At 37.2% G+C, this 22,621-nt stretch overlaps 1 protein-coding gene across 6 annotated transcripts in view; it reads left to right on the plus strand.

The window, feature by feature from the left end:
• Positions 1-22,621, plus strand: part of LOC111839110 (tumor protein 63-like) — an 83,325-nt gene that overhangs the window by 48,625 nt on the left and 12,079 nt on the right. For 4 of the 6 annotated variants that reach the window (XM_072699972.1, XM_072699974.1, XM_072699973.1 and 1 more), the window contains one exon: positions 13,750-14,007. In XM_072699972.1, coding sequence (XP_072556073.1) covers positions 13,750-14,007 — 258 coding nt within the window. Of the gene's footprint in view, positions 1-5,177; positions 5,377-13,749; positions 14,008-22,621 lie in introns of those variants that run through there. The other 2 variants (XM_023802739.2, XM_023802740.2) reach the window with 2 other exon arrangements.

The raw sequence follows: 22,621 nt of genomic DNA on the forward strand, positions 1-22,621 counted from the left end.
CGAGGGGCTGGTGGTTTGCTAGGTCAGCGTCCCTCCGAAGGTGTCACTCTGGGCAGTTACCCATCATGGCCATGACAGAATCCACCACTGGTTATGACTAGACAGCAATGCTTCATCTCTGCCATGTGGCTCACAACTCATGTTCGAAATCTTAAGCAACTTTACATATACTTCGTATTTTGCTTTCTGCTCACATTTGAGATACTTAACCAGCCAGTCACAATATTTAGGACTGACAAGCCAAGTTGATGAAATTGCATTTCCCCATTGTGAGCATTATAAATTGGAAGGTAGTTTACATTAATACTTCTTGCTGGAGATTAATGAAGCGCACATCCCACAGATACACCCTCACTTCTTGGTTTTGCTCTTCAATGTGCACTGTACATGCATTATGGCACTGACAACCAGCTCACATCAGTGATTTCATCAAAAACATTAATAGGTAAACTCAGATGTGTTTTTTTATTAGATAGTATGCCAGTTTGTTGCAACTGAAATATTTTGATGCTTTCTTTGATTTTTATATATTTATTCAGACTTGGAAATCACCAAAATCAAATTCCATACTTTCCCATACTGCCTAGGAATGCTATTTTGTCTAACATTGTGAGATACATTATCAGAACGTATAAGGACATCCATCAGTACTTTTGACACTAACACAGTGGATCTTTTAGATAACATGTGGTCAGATTTTCTAGATGTTGACCCTCTTATCATGTCATTAAAGAACATTGTCAAATATTGTTTAACACTATGATAAACTTAAAATAAATTTATTTTATTATTTTTGGATTACAGACTTTTCCCTGGGTACTTCCTGTTTTATATCTTTAGGTTAACAGGTGTATGTATTGCTGTGTTCTCTAAAATGTGATGATTAGCTCTACTGATTTGCTGAGAATCATTACCATAGATTTTAAATCTGGTGCTTTTGCCTGGATGTAATTATTTAAACTGGATCCATTACTGTATCTACTGCTTAAACACAATGGACAGAGTGTCTTAAAAGTGCAGTAAGGAGTTTAAATATTTTACATCAGATATCTTTTTAATACAGTGTTTAAATAATCACAAGTATAACACCCAATGCAAAATGTGTGTTTTATTTTAACTGGGGGAACTGGTTAGGTGACTGGATGGAATGTGATTGTGTTTCTCCATCAAGAAGTGAGTTACAGGGGCATGTCACTGATGAACAGGCAACTCTCTATGTCCCCTCTGCCTGTGGTCTTATTCTTATTTCTACCTGTATGTTAAAGTGTTAAAGAGCAAACAAGGTAAGACTTCCTCAGTACAGGCGTGGCAATGCTTTTGAATGGGAATGCACTGCCTGTGTACTAATATATAGAATGAAAAGGATGTTAAAATCCTTACACATCAGCACTGGGCATTCACTCCTTTAGCCTGTCTGGCAGTGAAAACAGATCAGGGCTCCCCTCCCACTGAAGGAATGCTGCTCTCTCTCTTCCTGGGGTGCTGTCTGGTACTGGGTGGGGGGCTAAAAAAAGAGTAGCAAAACAGAGCGTCGCCTTCTGTATCTGCAAGATCCACTCCTCTGCCTGAGTGGTTAGCACACCTCTGTAACCTTTAGCAACAGGAGACCACAGAGTATAGGCCGTGACACATGGGGAGGTCCGGGACTATCCAGCAATTACACACTTAGCAGCACCCTTTGATGAAGGGCCAGATTTGGCACTGCCTTTCCCTCTTTTACGTCTCATTAGTATACATCTTGCAGTCAACCCCCACAGGGGGCATGTTTGCATTGTCTAGGACTTGTGCTTAGTAAGGCATTTTTCTTACTTCTTGTTTTCTTTGGCTGCAGGGTGGCAATTTAGTAAAGAAGCTGCAGCCATGTCTCAGGTCCTTGTTTGATAAACAGGTCTCTCTTTGCAAAAAGGGGGGAAGAGTATTTGGGTTAAAATCACAAAGGAATGTGCTGGAAACAGTGGTAGCAGGAACACAATACTTTCCCCAAAATAACTGATTTTATGCCAAGGTTCAAATCAGCTGAGCATGGCAGAGTAGGGAGTCGTCTAGAAAGATGCCAGTTCCCTTAAACTGTTAACACAGGCGTATTCCTCTGGCTTAGCTCCCGGCTGAAATGGAGTCATGACCTCTGATTATGTATTTGGAATCTCACCTGTATATGTCATAATGTCAGTTCCCTACAAATTCATTAAAATGTAACTGTGTGTCAATATGCATGATTTCCTCCTTATAAAATAGTGTTTAAAAAAATCCTTGATAAAATTCTGTATATTTCTGATATGTGGTCATTTATAGAAAACATAAGCAATAAAAAAAATCCCTCTATCTCTGATCAGGTTCAATAACCTTAGATAAACCATGTTTGAAATTCGATGCATCATTCCAGTATTGTTTGCTTTTACGATAATAAGGAAAAAAATCTTGAATTTGTAGGTACAGATTTGTGGCTGCAGCTAACGAGGCTGTGAGACACCTCCCCAGCACTTATAAGCTCCACCATTTGCCCTTCAGCAAATTCAGAAGTATTGCGTGGAATGATAGGCCTAGGTGAACCAAATTCCCATTACACTATAAGGCTTTTTCTTTGATTTGAATATGGTTCATCTTTTTGAATATGATTCAGTACTCATAGTATCAAGAGTAATGATCTGCATGAGCTGTATGTAGGACCGATCCCTTATAAGGATTTACCTGAACCATAAAGTACCTGGTGAGAATTCATAAATCACAAAGAATTCGTAATTAGTGGTGTATATAAATCACAAAGAATGCACAATGAGTGGTGTATGTTAGGGATAAAACACAACAAGATGTGCTGTTATACAAAAATAATCAATGACTACTTGTTTTAATGCACCCTGAAGTGAAAGACCGCTAACCAAGTTGGAGTTCATTATTTTCATATAATCACATAAAATGGATTATCCTGCTTGTACCATGGCTAACAAGCAAAAAATAAAATAAACTAGTCACAGTTCATTTTTCAAAAGAAAATTATTTCAGTTAGCATTTAATAATGTTCCAATGTGCCCTTAAAGATATAGTTCATATAAGGATAGAACATTATTTTTTCAGTCCAGGCATTAATAAGCAGGCGATACATATGTATTTTACTTTATTTTTAGTTTTGTGACTGTGTTTGGCTTTGTAATATTCATGTTTCGTCTTGTCCTAAACTATATAATATATATTAATGAAGATATAATAGTTATCCTTTTAAATATAAATAAATGGTATGGTCTGTTCCTTGCTGTGTTCCCTTATCTGGTGACCCTTTCCCAGCTCCCCGTATTCATTCTATCTGTCCGTTCTGTATGGATTCCTGGTTTTCATTGGTGGTTCTGTGTCTATCATCTCACTGTCTGGTCTTGTCTTCTCTGTCTCTGTTACCCTCACATGCCCGGTGTTCACGCATTTGGTTGGTGGTAATGTCCGGGTCAGCACCTGTCCGACCCTGCACTTCGTGTCCCCTTCCTGTTTGGCCAGCAGGTGTTGCCTAGATTCTGTTCCCCTGTGTCATGGGTTTGAGGCTGGCTTGAGACCAGTCCCACCTGTTTTGTTTTCTGAATTTTTGTTCTCTAGTGTTTATTTTGTGTTTTCTTATTCTAGAGTTTCCCCAGGTTTATTGTGACTATTTCTGTATATTCTTATTTCTAGGTTCCTGGTGGTGTTTCCCCTAGTCTTTGCTGTAGATTGTTAGTCTTTAGTGTTTGTTAATTTTCTTAGTTCTGTGTGTTCTTACAGTTATTGTGTTCACCATATTTCTCATTGCTCCTGTGTCTCCCTTGATTGTTTCATTGGTTAAGTTATACCTGTTCCTTGTAGCTCACATTGCAGTATAAATTAAAGGGTCACGTTTTAGGGTACCAACTTGGATCTAGCTGCCCTGAATGCTTATTGTATTATTTAATTATTGTAAAGTCCTCAGGATACTTTTTTTTTTTGATAAAATCAACAGATACCAGAGTACCTTAAATAACTATGGCAATGTAAATTTACAAATTTTATACTCTGAGATCACCATAAACTAAATAATATGAAAAGATGAAGAGTGTGATCTTTTAGTTAACGTCAATCCTAAAAACATACTATTAGTTTGATTATATTTTGGGGAATTATATTGTTTTAAAACTGTGAATCATACTTGCAGTATGTTGGGGTCATTAAAATGAGAAGACATTGGGTTTACACAAATGGGAGAGAGTTTAAAGATAAGTGAGCTATATTGGGATGAATAACGGTCATCTTCCAAATGTCGCTCCCAAATACATTTTTCAACATGTTTCAAGACTTAATTGTATTGACACTGTAAGACCTGTTTTTTTTGATTATCCGAAAGAGATTTGCACTTTTCGTTATGTATAGAGAAGCAATGTACAGGAGTCACACTTAAGGACTGTTTGGATTGCATTAAAAGCTCCTTAGAGGAGTTTGAGGAAGGTGTATATTCTCATGCAAATGAGTTAGTGTTTATACTGCGTTGCTTTTCTAAGATGTGCTTCTTCTACTTTTTGCCACCTTTGGACAGAAGTGCTCAGATGAGCTGTTCATTGGGATCCACTCTCCAAATAATATGCCTAATGTTTAGATAATATGCAAATTATTTACCAGGCATAGACATCTGGGTGATTGTGTCAAAGCTTTGTTTACGAATTTCTTTTCTTGCTAATTCTTAAAATATAAGTTTCTTCACTTCAGGCTGCAGGTGAAATTAGATGGTTTTATTTAGTTTAATTAAATAAATCCTTGTGGCTGTAATATTGCATTACTTGTTTGGCTTAGATCACTTCTGTTTCAAAGTTATGTTATCTGTGCTTGATGAAACATACAGTCTTTTGGGCTATAGAGGTTTTGTTGAAGTAAGATATTTTTTCATGCTCGTCAAAGTATTACATATATGTTCAGTTACCTTTAATGTCTTTGACTGGTGCAATACTGAATTAAAACAGAAAAATTAAATGTGCATCAGGACAGGATCTGGTGAATTTTGAAAACCTACATCTTACTGTTTAAAATTGAGAACTTAATGACAACGCATGTGTTTATTAGTCCCTTAACAGTTGAAATTGAATAAATGAAGCATGCACAACTACAACCAGCAGCATTTTAGTGTTATACCTGAGTAGGTGAAGGTGTGGAATCTAGCATTGGGCGGGTAGGTGTCTGACTCCTCCCCTTGGCAGTATATATGGAAATCCCCGTAGAATCCTATAGAGACTGATTATACTGTTGACATCCATAGACCCCCAACAAATCCTAAAAGCAGGGGAAACAAGGTAGAGAACCCTGGAGCCAGAGGAGCAAACGGCGGCTGCACTGCTCAACCTCAGCGCCAACATGTTGTATTTGGAGACGGCAGCCCCAACACAGTATAGTGAGGTAAGAGGCTCGGAGATCTCCTCTCTGTCCCACCTCAGTTTCCCACTTAGAAAGTTACTTGTTTCGGTGGCAGTGGTTCAGCTTAATAATGGCTGAAAATGGAAGCAGCCTCAGAGATGCCATTCCATCGATTCTGACCTTGACAATTTTGGTGTCAAAACATAATTATAATACAGCTATCTTTATAACAGGCTGGTCAGTATTGTGAATCTTTATATGGGTCATGCCATGAATCTCTCATAAATTATTGGGTGCAAATAATTTGTCTTCTGTTTAGCACTTGGAACAAGAATTATCCATCTCTATTTACAAAGTGTATTTCAGTTTTCTATAAATCAGGTACCAGTTAATACAGTATAAGTAAGTGATTACATCTTGATGTTTGGACAGTAGCAGATGCTATGGTCACCTCTGTTTCAGTAAGTCTATTTGTTAAAGTCAACAGAGCAGGAGAATTGTCATCTGAAAAGACTGGCATTTCACCACCACTAGGCAAGCATAGTCTAGATGTAATATCAAACCCACGTCACTGGGAATAACTTCAGTTAAAACTCTTGGATATCTGCTCATCTTTTATTTGCTTAGTTTACTAGATTATCCATTAAAGTTTATGCCAGTGGTACTAGTATTTGACCTGGCTTTTGTTTGTGGATAAGTTGTACTAATATTAACAATTTGATCTGCCTTGTCGGCTATTACACTACTTGTAAACGGGACAAGAATTTAGATGGGAAACTATATAGAATCAGCTGCAATAATTTTGCTATGAGTGACAACAGGCAACAGTAAATTTTGTATCTTGGTCTGTGCTATAGTTGATGGGGAGCATTGATTTCCACATGTTTAACATAGTCGTCTAAAAAAATTGTCAAAAATGTGTGTGGTGTATTCCATTTGATAATTCTTTTCCCATTGTGAATCAATTTTCCCCAGTAGAACGTAAATTCCTAATGTGTTGCCCAAGATAAAAATGGCTTCCACACCATCTGAACAGATTTTGTGGAATGAGTTTGGTACAGGGTAGAACACCTAGAACAGATCGAAAGGCTTGCGTTCATTCTATCACAATTACCATCACTTCAGCAGAGAAAAGAGAAAACGGGTAAACAGGGGGTAAACAAATAAGCCATGCAAAAAATGCAAAAAGTTCCCCAAACAGAGAGGAAATGTAATAGTCACAGCCACTGGATGTTCTCTTCATTATTCAATACGGCGCAGTAATCAACATTTCATCTGGTGTTGTTCATTAAATTACTGAATTTGCTGGGTCAAACGAACATTCCAGTGGCTTGCTGGAATACATAGTGACTTCATGACATCATGCATTTATAACTGTTATATAACTTCGTAATGATTCTTGGATAAAGTGATATTTTCCAGAAATGTTTTTGTGTTTAATACTGGAATCTTAAATTGAGTTTAAAATCCTGCATGCTAATTATTTAACCATCTGACAACCTTTTTTGATGGTAATTTTTTAAAAAAGTGCTTTATAATACAAATTTCCTTTTCTTTTTTTCAGTAGTTATTTTTTAATGACATCACTATAGTCTTTTTAGTCTCTTTTAGTAGTTTGCTTTAATAGCCTTTATGTTTCTATTCAGATTATTTCTTGAAAGCAGAAATGCTATAAATGGCAAAACAATTAATGTAAATTTTAGTAGTGATGCTCTAACAGCTAAAACAAATCTGATTTGTCTCATAATATGGAGTATAGTTTTATATCTTTTATTATTATTAAATAATTTAAAATTAAAATCTTATTTTATGCATTATTTGTCCAGTGTATATTTAATGATCTCTGCGTATTTCATACTTTCACATGAAAATAGGTTCCTTTTGCAGTTGAGCTGTGTCTTTCATGGTCTTAACCTGCACCATGTAGGCTGTTATGTCAGTTTGCTCCCTTTCAAGCCTGGCATTCTTCATAACAGGTACCTGTGTTGTCTTCTTGGTCAGACACCTTGGCTTCACATAGCAGTGCTGTCAACAACAAGTCACTTGTGAATAAAGCCTCCCTTTGGTCTTCTTTCATGAGTTGTCATAGTTGTACTTGTTTTTACAGAAGTCTGAAATTGCCTTGTTTTAGGTTTTTCTTGTTCCCCCAGAAAAATCTCAGTATTTTTAACAGCTATATTTGCGTAGCCTTTATTGAGTGACCCTGGAACATTTTTAAAATAATCCAAAAATTAATGACGTAAAAGATGTTTTTTTTTCAAATGCAAATATGTTTTGAAAGGTCCTCCAGTCGCCTTCCGTGTAGCTGGTTTGTTTTTTTTACCTTAATGCAGGTGAATTACTTATTTTTTGTCCCCCAACCTGCCCACCCTCCCCCCCCCCCCCCCCCCCATCCGGGATCAGGTTCTGTAGCCAGTAGTCCCCTGGGAGCCATCAGCACCATAAGAATGTGCTCACCCAGGCAATGCTGTTTAGTCTCCTGCTGTAATTGCTTTAATGGTGTGTTGGTGTAGAGATATAATCACACACTGCACCTATCCCAGAAGGTATCAGTCCACAAGACCCCCGTGCCTTAGTCAGCACCTTTCCCCTCCATTCAATCACCGTAGCAAACAGACACACATGCTGCTTTGTCTAAAGAAATTAAAGTGGGCCCCAGGAATGACAAAAATTTCACCCTTAAGATGAAAATATCTCATTTTGAGTCTCTGCATTATGAAGTTTTCATCTTGAGTTTTGCAAATATGTATTGTCTGGAGTATTGTTTCTTATCAGAGAATTAATATATGTTTGCTAATAATTAATAATAGGATGCAAAATTAAATATTAGAAAACCTGTAAAATTTAGCTTTTTAAGTTAGTAATCAAGAAACATTTACTGCATTTGACAGACGCGCTTAGCCAGAGTGACTTACATAAGTGCTTAGAAGTCTCATCAGTGAATACATTCTGATACTGGTTCAATAGAACCTGGCTAGGAATACTATCACTCTAAAAAAAAAAACTCTGTTGGCAAGTAATACAATTATTTTCTCTATTGCCCATATATGATGACAAAGAAGTCGTGCCCTGTGAACTGTCAGTTTGGAAAATATGGTTGGATTGAAGGGAATGTTTCAGATATTCTCGTTATGCAGAATGTTACTCTGAACATTTATATGCTCATACTCTGGAATTCAGATTCCATTTAAATAATAATCAAAGAAAAATATTATTAGAAATAACCAATTTATCAATATCATTTGTGTTTGTAAAATTCCAGCTATGGTGTCTCCGTGATTTAGATTCTTCAAACCAAATCAAATCAAGTATCTTTTGACTGTGAAGGTCATCAGTCCACCACACCCTCACCCCACCCCTAACAGAATGAAATCTTGAACAGAGTCTATCCCTGAAACAGACTGCATAACCATGCATGCAAAAATCGCCACATTATAGGTTTTTAAAAACATGAATGCTGTTAATTTACAACATTTCTACTTAGCACTTTTCAGGGCAGTTATAAAACTAAGGTATTTTTAAGAGAAGCCGAGGTACTTAATACATGCATGCTACATTGCAGTGGAATAAGGTATGAAAGGAGGTATTAAAAGAAAGTATAGAATGTCCCCCCCCCAACAGATTTTTTATGGCCTTCTTCAAGTTATTTATTTTTTTTTATTTGGATTAGTGTAAGGTTTTAGTCAAATAATAGCTTAATCCTGAAACACCCAGTTTCAGCATTCATTTTTTTTATTCATTTTTTAAAGAATTGTTACACTAAAATCCATCTATTCCAGTATAACCTTACATCACTCAATACAGTCATGTTGATGATTTACAGTTTTTGTTTCGTATTAACATTACCATAACTATTAAGATTTCAGTCATTTTATGTAAATATTAAGTTTCTACTTCCAAGACCTACTTTTATAATAGCAGATGATCTGAATGTGTTGGACAGATTTTAATTAGTTAGAAAAGTTACTGTGCTGCTCCACTGTAATGGTGCACTTTAGAAACTCTTACATGAGTTACTTTGACATAAGGAATTAACAATCATTGTTGTAGAGAATTATAGAGAACTTGATTTAATGTTGATTTAATGCCATGCTAGTGTGTAATGCATTTCTGTCAACTTTTATGCAACTTTTAGTTACAGAGAATAAAATAAAAATTATGAAAGTAGAAATAAAATACATTCATACATTACATGCCTGTAATACCTAATTTAACTGTGTTGGGTGTTATATATTCTGCAACTATTAATTAAAGTTATGTGAAATCCTTTGATACTCACTGACTTCCCATTCTCATAAATGCATGACATTTACTCCTTAGTTGAGCTGATATATAATTTGAAACAGATCTACAATGAACATTCAGTACATTAACTGTTTTAAATTTGGTCCAAATATAAATGTTATTGATGACCCTAGTTAATTTTTTTCCCTTGTGCCTTTGCAGCCAAATCAGATGCTAAACATGTCTGTTGAGCCCTCATGGTCTTGAAGGGCCCTATTGTCCTCTGATTGTAAAGGGATTGTGTTCTCTCTATTGTAACGACACACGTCTCCTTAAAAAAATGCATCCTGCTCAAGACTGGAGGCTTTAGTTATAGCAAGGTTTTCTTTTCTTTCTGTGTCTGTCTCTCATTGACAGGACAATATACACTTTTTCACATGCCCCCTTCCATCTGCTCTGGTACATTGTTCTCAGGAATCACCTGAAAACCCCATTGCTATTGTTTTGGGCTCTGGCTGACTCGTGGCACACACGAACACTGACCCTTATCTGCAACCAGGTCACCCCCCCGGCTTAACAGCATGGACTAGCCTCCCTCAGATGCTAGACTGTGTGTGTGTGTGTGTGTGTGTGTGTGTGTGTGGATTATGTTTATATTACATTGTGATAAAATGTGATAAAAACTATTATTTTGACACTGTGGAGATCATTTTTCAGGTCCCCACAAAGATCTGTGAATGCAATCAAAAAACTAAAAATGCCAAAACTCTCATATTTTGTTTGGGTACTTATGGGTAAGGTTAGGGCTGGGTAGGGGTTAAGGTCGTCATGTTGGGATTAGAGTTTTCTCTGTAGAAATGAATGGCGAGTCCTCAGAAAGATATAATTACAGAACTGTTTGTGTGTGCATATGTGAAAGAAGCCGAGTCACCTGGCAGAGATTGCACCTGCCAGAGGGTGTGAGAGCAAGACAGCTGTAACCTGCTGTGCCTGAAATAAAAGCAGTCATCCTGCAGAGATTAATAGCTGTCTAAAGAGCCACAGAGACATGGCACCTAGTCCGGGAATGTACGGGTATAAATGGAATGGAATGGCGTGAATGGTTACCAGAGTAGGCAAGATGGGGCTGGCAGGGGTCATTCCTTCTCCCCTCAAGTGACCATTTTAGTCTTCATTTACTCCGCCCACATTGCCAGGGGCAGTAATATTGTGGGCCCTAGACTACCCAACAACAGAAGTGCCTCATAATTGCCTCCATATCACTGCCTGTCTAAGGTGTCACAATAAATCCTGACATTCCCTTTTCCTTTGCAGTTCTTTTCTCCCCAAATTGCATGTTAAGTTGGGGTAGCAGCCAGTAATAGCATACTTCAACTGTAGTTGGCCTTACTCTGTTTACCAGTTCATGGTGAATGGACTATCCATTTTATTTATTTCTTTATTTTTATTGTATTAATTTATTAATCTCATGTTTATGTGGTGATCACTCATTGATTTTTTTCATAAATCAAAGTAAAACTCAGAAAAAAATGTGTAGTAGATTTGAAATGCACGTGGATATATGTGTGTGTGTGCGCGCGCACGTGGGATATATTTTGTTTAAGGCTGCTTAAGAAGAACGTGTATTTAACATTAGAACATTTGCAAATTCACAGTAACAGTCAGTAACACAATAAAAAAGAAATGGAATTTCTACAGTTCTCCAAAAGAATGAGCTGATATTTTGTTGGATGGCTAAATGAGCACCACTTTGGCTCCTAACCCACTTCTCAGGGGCTCATCAGCCATTACATGTATTCATTAAATTTCACCACAAGCCCAAATTAATTAATTAATTAACTAATTAATTAATTCTTCAATATTTATATAAGGTATTGCTTAGCCAAACAATGTGTGCCAGTGGTTAAGTAAAAAAAATATAATAGTGTATTGGAAAGTTGCTACAAATACTTGGGTGATTTTGGAAGAGGATTTGTAATGGCCAAGCTGCCACACATAAAAATCTTTGACTACAATCAAAAAAACAAAAATACCCAAAAGTCTTGTATTTAGTTTGGTTACTTATGCTTAAGGTTAGAGGTTATGGTTGTCATAGTTGGAATTAGAAATGATAGAAATTTATGGGAGAGTCCTCATAAAGATATGAATATGTGGACTGTGTTTGTGTGTGTGTGTGTGTGTGTGTCCTCACATGCACACACATATCTGTTAGAAAACTACATCCACGATGCAAGCTTTGTCACAGTAAAACGATACTTTTGTAATACCATGATGAAACGTTCTCTAGAGGGAGCAGAATTACTCATTACAGAACATTTGATGTCTAGAGAAAGAGGATAGAGAAGCCATCTTCTGTGAGCTTCTTTCAGCAGTTTTCATTGAAACATCAGAACCCGTCTCACCCACCATAATAGTAACTGATAAGTATTGCAGTGCATGGTTGAAGTCCTTCTGTCCTTGTGGGATCTTGAGATTATGAACCCTTCTTCATGGTGTTGCTATGGATGGTCTGTACCAGATAAGCTACAAACCTCTTTTTGTGGTGTCGACATTGATGGTATCCTTCAGATATATTGAGAGCCACTTTTCATTATGTTAGCATGGATAGTATGTGCCAGATAGATTTGGAACCCATTTTCATTGTCACTGTGGTTAGTATGGTGCAGATAGATTGAGAACCCCTTTTCATTGTGTCAGTGGTGGTTAGTATGAGCCAGTTATATCAAGAACTCCTTTTCATTGTGTTAGTGTAGATAGTGTGTGTCAGATAGATTGAGAATCCATTTTTATTGTCATTGTGAATATATCTGCCAAATTGATCAAGAACTCCTTTTCATTGCATCAGTGTGCATAGTGTGTACCTGATTGTCACGTTCCAATCGTGCCACTCCTCCTGTGTGCCATGCCCCCTCGTTAACCTCATGTGGAATCCTCTTGATTGCCAGCTGTTCCTAGTCTTTTACAATCAAGTCTGTGTATTTAAGTGCTTCCCAGTTAATCTTTCCCCAGTCTTGTCAGTAAAGTCTTGTGATCACTGATGGTTCTCTGTGCTCCCGATCATGTCATCCCTCTAATAAACCCTGAGTTTACCCCTTATTCCTGGACTCCCGTGCTTCCCTTCCCATTGTGCTTCCAGTGTGTCCTGATACTGATAGATTGAGAACTCCTTTTCATTGTATCAGCATGGATGAGTTGCCGAAGTCAAGGTCCTTTAATGACTTACGGTTCACTGCTGTTGTACAAGCAGTGGTCTAAGCACAGTCTAAACAAAAATATAAGCAAAAAATAAATCTGTAGCCACACCGTAGATGTTATTTTTATATTTTATAAACAATCCTCAAGAAAGTTTACAAAAAAATTAAATGAAAGCAGCTAACCCTTTAAATCTCAAAAATATATAAAGAGAACAGCACCAGGTATAAGCTTTTGAATACATACATAATATAACACATCTTGGTTTTCAGACAGTAGCAACAAACTTTTCATAATAGTGTGGCATTGCTAAAATAAAATGTACTTATCCTTTGTTTTTTGAATATATTTTACGTTTATCACTAATTTAATCTTTTGGAAATTCCTTTTCATAACATGAGGGCTGCAGTAATGTTAGAACCAGCAGCTAATCCTGCATATATAAATATTATTCCTTCCACAAGTGCTGCTTACTGTGCCTGCAATAACCCATAAGAAAATATACTTTAGGCATAACAGTTGTATATGAACTGATTAATTCCCACTCTAAATAATTAGTTTTTTTCATTGGATTTGTTATGTATTTATTATAGCTAGGAGCCACAACAGTTGTCAGCAATTGGTATAATTTTACAATGTCACATTAAATCAGACTCTCAGATTTTGAAAACAGCATAAGCTATATGTTAAGGCTACAGTTACATTATTCTTTCAGTTCAAGTGAACTATCAAAATTCAGTGAAAAACAATTTTTTTGTTTGATACAAGCATTGTATGCTATGTAAAGTCTTTCAGTTTATAGGTATTTTGATTAATCTTGTGGCAATATATTCATGTATTTGAATACCTTGTTTACTTGTTAATTTATTTCTATTTTATGGTTGTCTTGCTGGTCATCTAATAACTTTTCTTATTTCATGCTGTTGACAAATTTGATTATTTTACTTTATTTGTATGCAGTAACGCAGTGTGATTTTTCCCCCCGCTTTCTCTCTGTAGTCTCAGTACACAAATCTGGGGCTCCTAAACGGCATGGACCAGCAGATACAAAATGGTGGCTCTTCTTCTACGAGCCCCTACAACAATGAGCATGCTCAGAGCAGCGTGACAGCACCATCACCCTATGCACAGCCGAGCTCCACGTTTGAGGCCCTCTCACCATCGCCTGCCATCCCATCTAACACTGACTATGCCGGCCCCCACACATTTGACGTTTCCTTCCAGCAGTCCAGTACAGCCAAGTCTGCCACCTGGACAGTAAGTATCTCACCATACATCTCACTTTCTTTCTGTGAACTGTGTTTTGTGTATGTAATGCATGGTAAGGATGACCCTCAGATGCATTCACTTGTAATGGCTTTTGTCTTTTACAAAGAAATTCAAGAAATAGCTTTTAACCGCTCCTCACACATTTACAGTAAGGATCATTATTTAACTGGCAAAGCATGAATATTGTGGCTTCCTGATTTCTGCTCCAGGAGATTTTCATAAACCCAATCGAAGTCTTCAAATATAGAAGCAGCACTGGATCCAATAACAGCACCATCCCTTACTCTTTGGCCCTGATTCGTTTTTTCAGTTAGCATGCTAAGTACAACAATAATTTTTTTGTTAGCAACCTTCTTGTTGTGAAAGAAAAGGATTTCATTCGCCTCAGGTGGTATTTATCTGTGTTTCTGAGCCAGATAAAATATGTTGTCCCACCCTTCTAGGTGTCAGAGGACTCCTAATAATTCTTAGTCTCTTGAATTATCTCAAAGTTAGAGTTTTTCCCTTCCTGGATTAAAATATTTTACAGTCACGTTGTCTTATTTGTGCAAGTATTTAGTTATTTTTTTGTTTATCTGTCATTTACTGATATAAGGCTTATTTTGAAGTTAGAAATAGAAAGAAAATGTTTTATAGAGTTTAGAAGTAGTTGCCTTGGCTATGTAGATGTCTTTCTTTGTATCTGGGTGGCTACAGCTGTTTTCTATTTGAACTTGTAACTTGTAAATTCCGAGTTCCTAGTCGGAAATTTCAACTGGAATGCCCCCTTAAGTTGGAATTCCTACTCCTGAACTCAGAGGAATCAACACAACCCGAGCTGAAAATTCAAGATGGCTGCACCCCTTATCAACAGAAGTTAAAACTGTAATTTTAAACTGTTCATTAGCACGTACATCTTTTTTGTAGCTTATTAAATCAGTTGTACACACAGTACCGTCCAATCGCTATCTCTGGCATTTTGCTATGTAAAATACTGCGTAATGTGTTGTTATCCACTGATTTTGCTAAGAACAGCCAACAATTAACTGGGCTAGAACTGGGGTCTGTTTCATTAAGCAGGATTTCTTGCTTAAGCAGACAGCTTGTCAGATTTAAGGTAGTCTGAACAAAGATAAAGGCCATTTAAACTGGGGTCAATTAAATCTGACAAGTTATCCAGAAAAGTAAGAAATCTTGCTTTTTAAATGGGTTCCTCGTACTGCTAAATGGCTTTTGGACTTTTTGTACTGGAACACTATTAACTTGTTTGTGACGTCATTCCCAGTTCCGAGTTCTGACCTCCGAGGTAAATGAAACGCAGCATAAGTCAATGTTGAAAAGTGAACCAGATTCCCAAGCATATTAGATGTGATTGAGGGTGTGGGGACAATTATTGTATTAGTGCTCAGCTTATACAACTGATTTTCGCATCCTTTGCTCACTGCAGAGATGGCTAGGTGAGATAGTACAGTAGCTTCACAGCAGCTTTTATTCTGCACTCTCTACTGATCCCATAGCTACTTCTCCTGCAGATGGTGTCATTGTCTCACATGAAAAAGTGCTGGCCTTGCAGATGACAGAAAGATTTGTCACAGTCAATTTTGTCATTCTTGAAGATACCTACTAAATATTACTAATAGGTGCAAATACTGCAGAATTTTGACATTATTGTTTAACAGGTATGATAAATACAACAAATGAAAGCTATTTTATACCTTGTAACTAAACTTTGTATAGTAAAGAAAGACATCAATTTACAACTGACATCTTTTCATCTTTTATGTAGTTACACCCATTTTTGCCTTTGGCATCCAGTATACCATGACGTATATCTAGTAAAGTGATGTCGTAGCCTTGCAAAATGGTATTCCTAATGTTCATTTTAAAGATCAATTTCTGCTGCATTTGCATGAAACATTTTGTTTCTCAGCTTCTCTCATTGTTCTGTTAACTCTTTCATCATGGTATAACATATTATTTGCATTCTTATTTAGCTAACACTGATATGAGACAGTAGTTCGGAAAATCTGTGTTTAATTGAAAGTTTTTCATCCAAAGCATCTTGGAGATTTTCAGTAACGTTGGCTTGGTTGTCTCAGTGTAGCTGAGCACAGGTTTGCTGAGAGATTTATTCACGGTTTTTGTCTATGGGAATCGTTTGTTTCACTGTTAATCCAGGGAGCCCTTAATTGTTATTAAGCATGGAATCACAGAGTGTCAAAAGATTTAACAGCTTATTTGGTGGAAATAAATGGTAAAGTGTGCCTTCAGGTAAATAGGCAGATTAGAGAAAGTTTTGGAGCTGCTTTGCTACCATGGCTTATTGAGAGTGTGGGATAGTGACATTTAGCCAATTCCCACAGTGTACATTTTACCCTCTCATTTTGACATCCAGAAAGCAGTATGTCTGTCAGAATAGCAATTGTTTACAGAGAATTGTGTGGGGGGTGAGTGACACGCCTCAAAGACTCTTCTCCTCAGCTCTGCTCTGGGTGTATATTCTCATAAACTGCCTTGATGGCTCATGCAGGTCTGTTAGTGATGTATTTTGGGTTTGCCTGTGAATGCATTACTGAATTACAGTGTGACTATGGATGAAGTGAGTACAACATGTCACTGCATTGTCTTTTAATGTGGGGTAGGTATCTGGTACAAATAGCAATGTTATATACGGTCAAGTACAAAGGTTTAGAAATGAGTCTTAGGTTATTTTTTTCAATTTCTTCCAATGAGAATGGCATAAAATGTTAAATATCACATGTGACCACCTCAGTGAATAGGCTGGCAATATATTTGACCAATTCATTAATTCAGCAAAAGATGATACCTCTCATAATTAAAACTCTGTGAAATTCTGAGTAAAAATCAACAATCCCCTGGAGGAATTAGTCCCTGCCGTTTTGCTTGATGACTGCTTTCTGGAGACAAAACATAATTCCATACCTGGGCCTTAACCATTTCCTGCCTATGTCCGAGACACTTGTGGAAAGTATAACACACATCATTCCCGCAAGTTCTGGAATAGAGTGGACAGAGTTGGGCACATGTACATGTCCTTTGTCACTTTTGTATGTGTTATACCCAATCCTCTCCCTTGTAAGTTTCCTGAACTTTATTCTTTTACTATTTTATAAAGTCAGGCAAACCTGGGCTGTAAATCATCATTTTGTCTTGCAGTGGGTCTTTCTAAAGTTTATCTCCTTTTTTTATATACTTAGATTATCGTTTGGAGTTCAGGAGTTCAACCAAGGCTTACTCTAATGGGTTAAGAGTCCATAGACAAAACTTTGGTAAACATGGTACGTCTTTGCTGTGAACCCTCTGTTCTGGGCCTGATCTTGGGAGCTTTGAATGGGTTAAGTTCAATGATTATGTCTCATATTGTGCCGTGGGCAAAGAGGTTAGGTAAGTGTGCTAAGAGACGTGTTGTTTCTCCAAAACGGCAAGATATAGCTTGCTTCAGAACATCTGCAAACCCATCCCATTCCGCATGAGATGGAGCCGAGACTTGTTTGTGTCGGGAAGCCTGCCTTGACTTGTCTGTCACAGTGGACTGAGCCCCAAACTTTCAAAGAAGAAAAAAACTGGAGTGAAAAGATTTGCTGATAGGGAATTGCTTTCTGGGTAATGCTTTTGAAAAAGCTCTATTTTAAACATGATCGTAGTGCTTTGAATGCAACAAGGGATAGATTTGACAAGTCAAAGGAAAGTCATTTGTCTTTCTTCAGATGTAGTAAAGCCTTGACTAAATCCAACAAACTTTAATCACTGCAAATTGTGAGTGTGACTCCATACTAATCTTGGCATTGCATTAGTCTGCTTGCACTGGATGTTGTACAACACTTTTTTTCCCTTTTCTTGTATATTTACTTGGATAATAGTAATATCTGTGCATAGAGCTATGAAGGGGTCATGCACATACAATTTTCTACAAAACAAACTGTTACAAGGAACTGTAAAGCAGGAAACATAATAGCATATTACGTCTGGACAACTCTTTAAGAAATAAGGGAAAATCCACCATAATTACACAAAGCCTTATCGTCTTACAGTGCAGTTTTCTCACTGAGATCACATTCTGAACTTGATATTTAAGCACAACTAATAAAACTGGACTACGTTAATTTAAAATGACTCTTTAAGGAAACATTCAGTTGATAGCCTCGTGATTTCAGGCTGTGCTTTGCATTTGGAGTGATTTTACTCTGTTTAAAGTAGTGGATTCCGCACAGTTTTGTTATTGACACGTGCCTGTTTTATGCAAGGTTTTAAAAATAGGATTTAGAATGTTCACTTTGAAAAGCTGTATTTCTTTGTTTACCATATGCTTGCATTAACCGTGTTGGGCAAATGTGCAGACGTCATGAGAGTGACATTAACTTATTTTACATACATAGTTGTCCTATGCAGAATCGCGGGGGTCCAACACACACACCATTTACAGTACACACACATTTACACCTACGTACAAATTGGCAACTACATTTAAGCTTAGCATGTTACTGGACAGTGGGGGGTAACCCCAGAGAAATCCACACAATGTCACAGGGAAAACATGCAAACTCCACACACAGACACTTGGTGTGAGGTGACCTACTGTATTAACCACTGTGCCACCATGCCACCATTCAGCTTTACATGATGCATCAAATTAGCAACCAGTCCCTGTGCATCTGTCCTCTTCCTGACTTAATTTAGCATCTTCACATGTAAATTAAACTTTCACTAAATACAAGCATTCATCAACTAATTATCTACCCTTCATAATTCCCCAGGATCTAATTAATCAATTATGTTGAGTAATCGCTACCAGTTTTGATAGCATGGCTACTATAATGCTAGAAACTTATTTGATATCCCCATGTCAATTCTTTCCATTATTCATGACATTCTTCCTTGTATTTTTTCCAGTTGCCTTTATAACTGCACATAATTATCTTGATATGTTTGATTAAGCCATTCTTTGAAAAGGTCTATGGAAATACTTGCGTAATGATGGTGATTAAGTGCTCCCACAGCCAAATGTTAAAATGGAGTTTTTTTTTTTCATTTTTTCTGAAGCAGGTGTGTTTTCATCCTATGGAAAGAAAAAAAAAAACACTTTGCATTTTTGTATGATTAAACAGGTTGGGGGAGGGGGTACTGTAGACGTGACACTACTTGTAAGGTACCTAAGAAGACAAGACTAGAGGCGCCTAACGTGCTTGCTAGAAGCCCAGAGACTGTCATAACTTGTTTCAGTGTGCCCGCAGCATCAGTCTGCAGGAAGGGAACAGTGCACAGCTAGATCTGTCCCAGCTTGTGTTGCCAGGGACTTGTGCTGCTGTGTTTTGTGTGCGCGCACTTTCAATTCATTCATTAAAACTGTGCAACTATAATTAAATTACCGGTCAAATTTAGAGATGAAGAAGAAAAATAGGAGGTCTATTAAAATCTGGACAAATTCCCATTCTTTGTGTTCAAATCTCTTATTGCAAAATTGAATTGAGGTGTTAACAGTTTTGTGATGAAAATCTAACAAACTTTGGTTTATTATGCTATATCCTGCATGGTCTGCGGACAGTAGTCCTGTACTGAATATAAATATGCATTAGATTTTCTAGTTTAAACTTAAACATAGTGAATTCTTCTTCTTTTGTTAAAGCACCCCTTTTGAAATAACTTTATCTATGTAGCTATTGTAATCATTTATCATTATTAAGAAGTGATAATTGCAAAATAATACAGATTTTCCATTGTATTCACTTTACTCTGTGGTCAAGATCACTGTGAATAATTTATTGTCCATACTATCCATCTAGAAATATCAAAATATTTGTAATAAAACTATAAGTGTGTAGATATAAATGTATTACATTTTTTCATTAGGAAGCAGTAGGGGCATGGCTTGACCATTGTTCAAACGCCATTCACAGTGCACTGCTGTTGTACATACATGATTATTTCCCTTTCATATTTTATACTTTTTAAAATTATTGTTGAAATTCTTGCGGACCACAAACAATTTTACAGATTATGAAGAAAGAGATTTAAAATGTAGCCCTAAAATATTGGGTTCTATTTTGTCCCTGAGGTATGTAGATAGACTCAACAATAATAAATAAGTCACAGCCCCTAACAGACAGAAACACACGTGCCTAACAATCAAGTCCCTAAACAGACATGAAGGATGTTTAGAGTGTGTCTGACCATAAACGGTTCATTTAGATGCAGCGTCATGTTTTTCTCTGGACTGTAGAAAGTGCCTTAATGCATTTGATTTGGCATTCCATTGGACTTTGCTCTACAGTATATATATATGTAACTATTTCTATCTTGGACTGTACAGCAAAGTTCAATGGAATGTCAAATCAAATGCAAATATAACTTAAATGCACACCTTCATCTTCTTAATAGCTTTGGAGAGGCAAAACCTGGTGAATTCTTCAAACATTTGTTCATCTTTTTTTTTTTGAAGGGACCTAATTTACAGCAAAATTTTCAATTAATTTCAATATAAAATTAGTTTGATTCAAATGTGGAAAACCTTTTTGTAATCCTGTGATTCAGCAAACAACCTTTTTGTAATATAACCATTCAAAATAAAAACAGGATGACCATATTTTTGATCTTAGAATTTTTTTAATTTAATTTGTTCCACCACCCTTATGTCTTAGATCTAACCAATTTTTCAAATTATATGCAGATGAATGAATGAATGCTAAAGCATAGCTCCTCTGAAATGCTTAGGCTATTTAATTCTGACTTGACCAATTTTTATAAAGTAACTGCTGTAACTGATAAATTCATTTTAAGCATCAGCCTTTATAACTATCTAAGCGCATTCATCAACCTTGTTGCCCTGTTAAGACTCTGACTTAGGCTTCCTTCCAAAACGAGCTCCCACCTTCCTGTAAATGGAGCTGCTCAGAGGTATATTTGCATCCCCTAACACTGTGGCTTCAGGGCAAGGATGGTGTCATGGCCGGGAGAGTGGTGTATATGTTTCTGTTTTATTTGACCCATACCACATTTAACTAGAGCTGACATTCTTCAGGAGCTCGTACTGCGTGGCTGAAATGTGCCCCTACCTCAAAACCAGCGAGCACAGGCAAAAACAAAATGGCATTGAGCTATGGGTGCTCATCACTGGTTACTGCCACTGTCGTCTATTTTTTTACATATCTGAGGTAGTTTTTGTAACTGGTCTTAGTCCAGGTTGGATAGAAAGCATCGGCCATAAAGCAGGGGCAGACCTTGAAAGGAATGCCTGTCCATCCAGAATATAGCTGCAGAAACAAATGAGAGCATACAGCAGCATTCGGAGTCAGACTCACAGTCTGGGGATTTGAGGCTACCAACCGAAATGCTGCCTGTTCTCAGATATTTTCTGCCTCAAATAAGAAACCTCAGAAAAAAGATTAAATTAATGTTTTAAAATCCCATAATGTTACTAAATATATATTTGAGTATATCTACTCATAAGTGCCTCAGAGGCAGGAATATTTTCTATTGCTTTACATTGTTGGTATTTTAAGGTGTGACTATCCAAAATATTTGGAGGTCAAATGTTTAAGGATGTAAAACCCTCAGGGTGTGGACCATTTCCTCTGTGACTCTGCGTGGCTTGCCTTCCTTTCATTTTGCTCTCCACTCAGAATGTGTGAAGTCATGTGGAATGTGAGAGTCTCGCCAAGTGTTTGCACCATACTCAATCAATCCGAAATGGATTTAGCTCACCAATTTAGAAAGTGTTGCTGAAAATGATTTATGACAAAGTCACTGTAACTGGTGTATTTGATCATGGATAAATGGAGTATTGTTACTCTATTACTGTTTTTATAAAACAACTTAAACAGGTGCTGTGTGAAACAGGTACTCTGTGAAGTTACTCTACAAAAATGAACATCACCTATACATTAAGCCAAGATGAAGAGAGGCTTCATTGCTGAGGCAGAGTGTGGCATCAGCAGATGCACTGGGACCCGTATCCTCCCCTAAAGTGGTGGTGTAAGTAGATCATTGAGGTGACATCAAAGTGGGCGTATTTCTTCTGGGTTTGGCAGAAGCCAATTCACCATAGTAATATGCCCCATCCACACCCTGCTGCAGAGGCCAACTCACAGAGGGTGGTGGTTAAGAGGGGAAAATTCCTGTTCTAGCTGCAGAGGTGTGTACTGCTTTAATTAGAGGCCTCAGTGTTGCATGTAATCTGTAAATTCAAACAGCCGAGCAGGTTGCCATGGAACGTTCAACCTTTGTATTAGCAGCGCTTACTCTTGAAAAGGACAACTGTTGCAGGGAGTCTCTTTGAGAGCGGAACAGTGTGGTTTCATTTAGCTTGTTTACTTTTGGTTGGTCTTTGACAGCATTTAGCAGTAGCTTCATTGCTTCTGTTATTTAAAGAAACTATCTTCCAGTTGTTGATAATCAATAAATGTAATTTAGATAAGGTGCGCAAAAGCCAATAAAATGTCTGTGGCAGTATGCTTTGTGGGTGTGTGTGTGTGCTCTTTTAGAGTGTGTAAGAGTGTAAGAAGGAAAAAAGGAGCATTGCGGGTGCTGACGTGCAACCAATGTCAATGCCAGACTTGTGTAATATTATAACTCAGCCCAGACAGGTGCTGGGATGGGCCCCTTTCAT

This window comes from Paramormyrops kingsleyae, chromosome 15 (genome assembly GCF_048594095.1).
Source record: "Paramormyrops kingsleyae isolate MSU_618 chromosome 15, PKINGS_0.4, whole genome shotgun sequence".
Taxonomy (NCBI): domain Eukaryota; kingdom Metazoa; phylum Chordata; class Actinopteri; order Osteoglossiformes; family Mormyridae; genus Paramormyrops; species Paramormyrops kingsleyae.